General features: G+C 35.0%; 1 protein-coding gene across 1 annotated transcript; it reads right to left on the bottom strand.

Annotated features, from left to right (window-relative positions):
- Window positions 1-5292: 5292 nt before the first annotated feature.
- On the bottom strand, window positions 5293-6087 carry LOC127288487 (serine/arginine repetitive matrix protein 1-like). Its single transcript, XM_051315965.1, has one exon. It carries the CDS (start codon window positions 6085-6087, stop codon window positions 5293-5295), a length of 795 nt encoding a protein of 264 aa, XP_051171922.1.
- Between the last annotated feature and the right edge of the window lie 2916 nt (window positions 6088-9003).

Below are 9003 nucleotides of genomic sequence, written 5' to 3'. Positions count from 1 at the left end.
TTTTTTTATTATTTTTTTAGTTTAACTATCTTAAAATTTTGATAAATAACCAATAAAAGTAGATAGGCTAGGGGAGTTCTGGATAGTAGGAATTTTTTACCGACATTACCGACACTTTTTTAGCGAAAAAATTAGGGTTGCGCAATTGAAAGGAATGCTTGGTATTTCCTGTTTGTCATTTTTGGAGGGTGCATTCTTTAACAATGACATATTTTAGGTTATTTATTTTTCAAGCATAAAAAAAATTGTTTCTATATTAAGTAGATTAGAATTATTATGAACAAGAGGCTGAAAAGTTTATAACTTCCGGCAAGCTTTATCTGCTTTTGCGTTTTGCAGTAAAGGGTACATTCTTTAGAAATTACGTAATTTAATTTCTTAGTATATTATGCTCTTTTGTTTTTTTTGGGGGTATCAAATTTTTTTTTATCTTAGAGCGATTAGAAATCTTTAAAAACAGAACGTTTTAATGTTTTTCACACGTTGACAGTTTTATTTCTTTCGGAGATCGCCGGTCTAAAATATGAGTACGGAGTTTTATTATCTCATCGGTTAGACTCCAACTTTTCAGCTGGATGAATAGCGAGTATACTGTTACTGTACTTTGAGGAAAAGCTATAAAACAAAAAAATGTTTTTGATTTTTCGATTGGAATCTGAGTAATAATAATAATAGGGCCTTTATCTCAGTTTGGTGGAAGTATTATTTGGAATGATATTTTTTTTTAATTAGAATATTAGTCATCATATGATTTCATTTTATCAGACCGTGAGAAAGGAAATGTTTATTTAATGTTTATTTAATGTATTTCCAGGGATTGTTTTTAACAATTTCATTTTTTAAATTATTTAACCTTGAAAATTAGTATGAAACTAAGGGAACGTTTGTTAATAATTATTAGTTACATATAAACAAGTTGCTTGATAGGTTGTGCGTGCTTTGTGATCAGAAAAAAAATTTATTTTTTAACTAACGAAAAGAACGGAAAAAAAGATGGATTCGATAGATTTTTATAAACTTATTGCAATCATGGAGAATGCTTTTGACATAATAAAAAATATTAAAAGTAAAAAAAAATTATTATTTGAATCGGAAAAGTGGTTGAAATTAGCAATGACAAATATTAGTCTTTTAAATAAAATTTTGAAATCAAAAAAAGAATTGATTAATGTAAGTAAAAGAAAAAGAATTATAACAACTGTGGGGATTTTAAAAACTATTAGCGAAAAATTCAAAGAAGTTCAAAAAACTGGTAGAGGTATCATAGGAAAAGAAGAAAGAAGATTAAAATGGGAAAATTTAGAGTCAGCTTTTGAGAATCGAATTAAAACAGGAATGGTTATTAATTTAAAACACAAATATTTATTGGACTTTTTAGAAGAGTCGAAATCATTAATAAAATCTCGTTTAAAAAAGGCCTTTAGAGAAAATAGTAGCTGAAAAGTAAATTTTGTGTTAATGGGCAATTTTACAACTATTGAAAGCGGTGAAAATATACAAGAAAAAAAATCTTTTAATACAAAAAATGAAATTATTTTTCCTTTCTCAGATTTGGATGCAATTCTTGATGAAATAAATAAATATTTACTTAAAGAAGTTGAAGAATTTAATGAAAATAAGTCAGGTTGGTCATTGAAGGAAATATTAAATTTAATGGTAAACATAAATAGACATGCGCCAATTCAAGTAGGTTGTTCGGAAAATTCGGAAATGTCAAAATTTATATTAGAAAAAATGCTGTTGTGAATATAAAAAATGCGTACGATTACTGTTTTCTTTGGTCAGTAATGGCAACTTTGTTTCCAGTTAAAAATAACGCCAATCTGATTAGTTCTAATCCAGATTTTAGGAATGTTTTAAAATATGAGGGAATAAATTTTCCTATAAGTTTAAAAGATGTTTCTAAATTTGAAAAAATGAACAGTTTGAAAATAAATATTTATGGTTTGGAAAAAGTTGGTAAAAATAAAGAAGAGATTGTCCCTTTTTATTTAAGTGATAATTTCTCTAAAAAAGATACTATTCATTTATTAATGATAAAAAAAGGAGACAATTTTTCTGCAATAAATAAAAGTGAAAAAATAAACAATTTTACTAATAATGGTAATAATTATCATTTTGCGTGGATTCGCAATTTGTCGCGATTGGTAAAGTCGCAATTCACAAAAAATAATGGTCGAACTTGGATATGTGATCGATGTTTATGTCATTTTTATTTTGAAAATTCTTTTCTGAAACATAAAACAGACTGCATGAATTTAAATGAGTGTAAGGTTATTTTACCGACAGAAGAGGAGAATGTTTAAAAATTTTAAAATTTCAGATACAAAGAATAGGTGCCATTTGTACTTTATGCCGATACTGAAAGTCTTTTAGAACCTTTTAATGATAAAGATGTAATATCTGGGGCTTATAGGAAACATATTCCGACGAGTGTTGCATATTACTTAAAATGTGATTTTGATGATTCATTATGAGTGTTTGAATCTTATAGAGAGCAGGATTGCATTTCATGGTTCATGAAAAAATTAATAATTATTGCTGATTTAGTTGATTTATATTTAAAAGAAATAGTACCAATGGAAACTTTAAGTTTTCAGCAAGAATTAGAATTTAGAACTGCAAAACTTTGTCATATTTGTGAAAATCCATTTGAAGATAATGATACTAAACATCGGGATCACTGTCATTTCACTGGAAAATATAGAGGAGCAGCTCATCAGGGTTGTAACATTAATTATAAAAATTCCCATTCGATTCCTGTAGTTTTTCACAATTTATCAGGATACGATGCACATTTTTTTATTAAAGAATTGTGCACTAGCTTTGAAGGACATGTGAAACTTTTACTCATAAATAAAGAAAAACATATTTCGTTCACTAAATATGTAGATGGTAAAAGTGTATGTTTTAAATTTTTAGATTCGTTTAGATTTATGCCTAGTAGTTTAGATAAATTGGCGACTTTTTTAAACAATGACAAAAAAAAAACTACTGCAAAATATTGCAATAACATTGATGAATTTAATTTACTAGTCAGAAAAGGGGTTTTCCCGTATGAATATATTGATAGTTGGTTAAAATTAGAGGAAAATAAATTGCCGCCCATAGAAGAATTTTTTTCAAAATTGAATAATTCAAGTATATCAAATGAAGATTATGAGCATGCTTGTCAAGTGTGGAATACATTTAATTTAAATAATTTGGGGGAATATTCTGATTTATATTTAAAAACAGATGTGTTACTTTTAGCTGACATTTTTGAAAATTTTCTAGGAACATGTTTATCAGCATATAATTTAGATCCCTTACACTATTTTACAGCACCAGGACTTGCATTCGATGCTATGTTAAAATACACGAAAATAGAGTTAGAGTTATTGCGAGATATTGAAATGTTACTTTTTATAGAAAAAGGTATTCGCGGAGGAATTTCTCAATGCTCAAATAGGTACGCGAAAGCAAACAATCGATTCATGGGGTCAGAATTTAATTCAGAAATTGAAGAGTCTTATATAATGTACTTTGATATAAATAATTTGTATGGCACAGCAATGAGTAATTTTTTACCCTATTCGGATTTTCAATGGGAAACCAATTTATCAGGATTTGATGTGAATAAAATTGATGATGATTCTCCTTATGGATATATTTTAGAAGTAGACTTTACGTATCCTGAAGAATTGCACGATTTGCACAAGGATTTGCCCTTATGCCCAGAACATTTTATTCCCCCTGCTGCAGGGAGCAAATTACCTAAATTAATACCACATTTATTTTCCAGAACAAAATACGTAATTCATTATAAAAATTTAAAATATTATTTACAACTTGGAATGAAATTAACAAAAATTCATAGAATATTAAAATTTAAGCAATCTCAATGGCTAAAAAAGTATATTGACTTAAATACAGAATTCCGAAAAAACTCGACAAATATATTTGAAAAGAATTTTTACAAGTTAATGAATAACTCTGTTTTCGGGAAAACGATGGAGAATATAAGAAAGCATAAAGATATTCGTATTATTATAAAATGGGAAGGTAGATATGGGGCAAAAGCTCTTATTAGTAAACCGAATTTCAACAGTTGTTATATTTTAGAAGAAAATTTAGTTATAATAAAGATGAATAAAGTTCAAATTACATTTAATAAACCTATTTATGTTGGATTTAGCATTCTTGATATATCAAAACTGTATCTTTACGATTTTCATTATAATTATATTAAAAAAAACTTTCGCTGATAAATGTAAATTATTGTACACAGATACTGATAGTTTAATTTATCACATTAAAATTCCAAACATGTATGATTATATTAAACGAGATTCGCAAAATTTCGATACTTCTGATTACCCAAAAAATAATTGCTGTAGTATAGAATTAAAAAATAGAAAAGGGCTCGGTTTAATGAAAGATGAATGCAATGGAAAAATTGTCACCGAGTTTATTGGATTAAGGTCAAAATTGTATTCATATAAAATATTAAACGAAAATCGTGAGAAGAAAAAAGCTAAAGGCGTCAGATCATCAGCTTTAAAAGAAATTACATTTGACGACTATAAAAAAACCCTTTTTTCCAACAAAAATTTAGTTCAAAACCAAGACCAAGACCAAGACTGCTCGGTCTCTGAGCTCTGCAGCGTGGCAGAGTGGGGAAGCGCGTGGTGGGAGCGAGCGACGCTCCGATTGGCTGACGCGGTCACGCGGGCCAGCCTGACGTAGTTTTCCCCCAACTCGGAATCTTCGCCTTCGCTCAGGACAGAATACTTTATTACATTTTCTTATTAATAATTTAAATAAATTAATGATAAAAACTATTGTTAAATTGCAGTTATCAATTCCACGGGGTCTGTCCTGAGTAAGGGCGATGATTTCGAATTTTACAACCTGGGCATTTCCACAAATAATCAAGGATAAAAATAGAAAAAAAACAATACATACATATATAAATAGTCGAAGACTAAGAACATTTGGGAAAACTTATTGTCATAATACACAAAGAAAATGTAGACGTAAAATAACAGTGTAATGCGCTGACAGACAAAAGTTTTTCTATAAACAAAAAAAAAAAATTATTCTACCGCAATTAGAAAATAACAATAATTCGTAGTCACGTTGTGGAAAAATAAAAGAAAGGAAAAAAAAAAAAAAAAAAACATTTTCTACGATCAGTAAGTACAAAAAGAAAATGCGAAAGAAAAAATGTAAAACCTGTAAAAAATAGGAAAAAAGGAAAAATAACATTAAAATAAATAGAGTAAAAATAAAATAAAACATTGTACGGATCTAACTGAATAAAATTCGTTTTGCATTGTGAATTAATTTTGGTGGGTTTACCAATCCCAACTTCGGTCGCTTCGGCGTTCTATACGTTGAGGGCCTAGCTCGCGGTAATGTAGAACGCGGGGAATGTGGCTTATCGCGCTTTACATTTTTTCTCGGGGATTGAGGACTTTTGTGCGGACGTTTCGGTACGCTCTTTTTTCGTGGTGATCGCGTTATGCTGGATTTTCTCCTATTCGTGCGCGAGGGACTTCGCCGCCGTTTCCTTGTCGTTTCCTTTGGAGGAGGTCGTGGTCGCTTCCTTTTGTCCGGATCTTCTAAATGGGTGATTTCCATGGTCTGTCGCCACTCCCTGAACACCCTTCGTTTCACGGGAGTAATTTTCTTTGGGGGGCTGTATCGGCGAATCGTGATACGTAAATCATTTAATTTTGGCTCTCGCGTGATTCTCCATCGAGAAGAAGGACTAGAATTTTTCTTAGGTGATAAGGTGGGGAGTTTAACACAAGGATGATTTGGTTCACCGACCCGATAATACGCGAGGCGAGGCGGTGAAACTTGGACGGGTGATGTTCTTAAATCAAGAATATCTAAGTCCTCTTCTGGGGTTTTAGTTTGAGGTGCGACGACTTCTCTCGGAGGGGTGGCAAGAATTTCGAGAGCTTCTTCAATGGTATACGAATTTTTTTCTAGAACAGGAACTTGCGGTTCCGAAGTTTTGTCTACTACAGTGACCTCGGGTGTAACAGGAACTATCGCAGGGGTACTTTTCTCTACTTCTTGGTCAGACAATTCCATAGGGCTAGGCGTAATAATTGGAGCGGTCACTTTTGGGTGGGGGTCAATGTTTTGCAGGGAATAAATCTCTCTCGAAACCTGAGTTTTTTCCCTTTTTTCCTGTGTCTTCCTACCGGTATCGGGACATAAATGTCCGGATTTCGTCGCTGCTCTTCGAAAGCTCTTCTCCTCATCTCTGTCCTACGCTTGTGTTGGCTAGGCTTTTTTTTGGGTTTTTCGGGGGGAATTGCGTTCACCTCAACAACTGTCGCGTCCATACTAAAAAATTATTTTTTCGTTTAATTAAATACCAATACTGGTTGCGTTGCGCGATTTTTTTTTCACTTTCTTGGTAATAGATCTGTTTAATACTGAAGTAAAGGCTTAGCGCGTTTGGACTTCGAGGACCAATAGCTCCGCCCACTGCGTCAAGTTGCAGTGGTAAGGAGGTGGGGAGAGTATTTCGTTTCTACACTAGCGCGGACGTAGGTCGTAATGCCTACTTGCAGGCTTCGTTTTGCCTTTCTTTTTCACCGCTTTATCGAGATGAGGAAAATTGTTGTTCTCTGCTTCTGGGATTTTTCTGTCTCGAGAGCGCAGATTATATTTATGTTTTTCTTTATTTGTTGTTAAGTTCTCCGGTAATTTAGGAATTTTCTCCTGCTGTATTTCTCGGTCCAATTTTTCCAAGGTGTTATTGTCTTCTACTCTCTCCCGAAGATATGCACGTTTCAAGTCCTTGCTGTGAATTTTTGCCACTCGATTTTCCAAATCGATTTCGTAGACTTCACCTCCACAATGACGTTTTATTACATAAGGATCTTCTCCACGGGGAGCTAAACCGGCGTGAAACCCTTTCTCTTTATTGGATAACCGGTGTGTTCGTACATAAACGAGTCCACCAACAGGTAATTTGTTGTTTGTTTTTGGTGGTACAGCGTATTTCTTTTGATAAGCCATTTGATGTTGATTGACTTCTTGGAGGCGTTCTTCTAATTGTTTTGGTTCCTTTCTTCCGGTTTGTAGAATCCACTCTCCAGGTCTTTTTGCGCTTGTTCCAAATAGGACTTGACTAGGCGTCCGTCCGGTTGCCGCGTTTCGCCGATTTCTTATGTTAAATAAGATATCGGTGATGTCAACCTCCCATTTTCGATGAGGAACATTAATGAGTCGCAATCGCATACCCTTTTTCACCTCCTGGTTCCTGCGCTCAGTCGGATTTGCCTGCGGATGATAAGGAGGGGTGTGCCAACTTTCGCAGTTCCACTTCGCACATGCATTTTCCCAGACCTGACCGATAAATTGGGGGCCGTTGTCGGTGATGATGACTCTAGGATAACCAAACCGATGAAACACTTCTTTTTCAAGCAAGAAGGTGATCCGCGGAGCTTTTGAGGATCCTAGTGGGAAAGCTTCCACCCACCGAGAATAAAGGTCTGTAACGACGAGAAGAAATTGTTTTCCATTTGACGAACGGGGGTATGGTCCCATTAGGTCGACTGCAACCGTATCCCACGGGGCCTTTGGTTGGCGTGGGCGTATCTCGCCGTTGCTTTGCGATCGAAAAGACTTGCAGCAAGAGCAAAGGGTGCAACTTTTTACGTGGTCCTTTATTTGTGAAACCATTTTTGGCCAAGTGAAGAGCTCTTGGACCGCGCGCAATGTCTCTTCTTCCCCTGGGTGACCAGCTAGGCTAACGTCGTGATACTCGTGCAGAAGTCTCTGCTGACAAACTTCTGGTACCACGAGAAGCCATGGATCTTGGGGATTTTTGCGACGAAAAAATCCTTCGTCCGATAGGATATGTTCCTTTAAAAACAACTCGTCAACCTTATTTCGAGTTTCTTCATTTTGCAGGTTTTTCCAGCGTTGTACCTGGTTGATGATGTCTTCATCCTCTTGCTGGGAAGCGATTACTTCTTCGAAGAAGTTTGGTGGCGTTAATTGTGCGAGAAAAGGTTCGTCGAATTGAGGGGTGATTTCCGGAGGAAGAAGGAGGTTATCTTCCTCGAATTCCCACTGTGTATCGTTTGGATTCTGCGCAAGAGCAGCGGCTAATTCGTGACTCGCGTCTGTTCGAGAATGGACAGTAAAGGAAAATTCGTCCAAAAAACGTGCCCAACGACCTAATTTGGACGTGTTTTCCTTTGAACTTTGTAACCATTTCAGAGCTTTTTCGTCTGTATGAAGGTGAAAAGGAGCTGTTTCCAACTGCGGACGAAAATGCTTGAAGGACCACTCAATCGCGTGACATTCTTGTTCCGGTTTAGGATAACGCTTCTCAGTGGAGCTAAATTTGGCGCTGGCATAACTGATCACATTTCGAGAATTGTTATCGATTTGAAAAAGTACTGCCCCCATCCCTTCGGAACTTGCTGTGGTTTGTAGATGTAAGGGCAAGTCGGGATTTGGACGTCCTAGGCTAAGGTCTTTTTGGAAAGTTTCTCTGATTTTAATAAACGCGTTTTCGGCTTCTTCCGTCCATTTCCATTTTCCGGCCTTCTTTCCTAGTAGGTCTGTGAGCGGAGCGGATAACATGGAAAAATCAGGTACGTATTCGCGGATCCAACCACAAACACCCAGAAACTTCTGTAGCTCTTTTCTGTTACTTGGACGAGCTGCTTGAACAATCGCTTGTACATGATGTTCTTGAGGCTCATTGTTTTCGCCTGAAACTTGATGGCCTAAATATTTTAATTCGGTTTGGCCGAAGGAACATTTTTCGATGGAACATGTGAGATCGTGAATCTCTAATCGCTCCAATACTAGGTTTAGATGACGTATATGTTCATTCCAATTTTGTGAGTAGACGATAATATCGTCCAGAAATGCCATGCAAAAACGATTTACATATCCTCGCAAAACGATTTGACTGATCAGGGTTTGAAATGTATTAGGGGCACCTTTGAGTCCGAAAGGCATTACGCGGAATTGGTA

Source organism: Leptopilina boulardi, unplaced genomic scaffold (genome assembly GCF_019393585.1).
Source record: "Leptopilina boulardi isolate dan_hultmark-lab unplaced genomic scaffold, ZJU_Lbou_2.1 LbouV2_389, whole genome shotgun sequence".
NCBI classification, from domain to species: Eukaryota; Metazoa; Arthropoda; class Insecta; order Hymenoptera; family Figitidae; genus Leptopilina; species Leptopilina boulardi.
Note: the sequence above shows the minus strand (reverse complement) of the source record. Positions and strands in the feature narration are given on the sequence as shown.

What these genes read in the sequence shown, in the direction of transcription:
- LOC127288487 (XM_051315965.1), bottom strand. Translation starts at nt 6,087, where the DNA reads ATGGAATTGTCTGACCAAGAAGTAGAGAAAAGTACCCCTGCGATAGTT.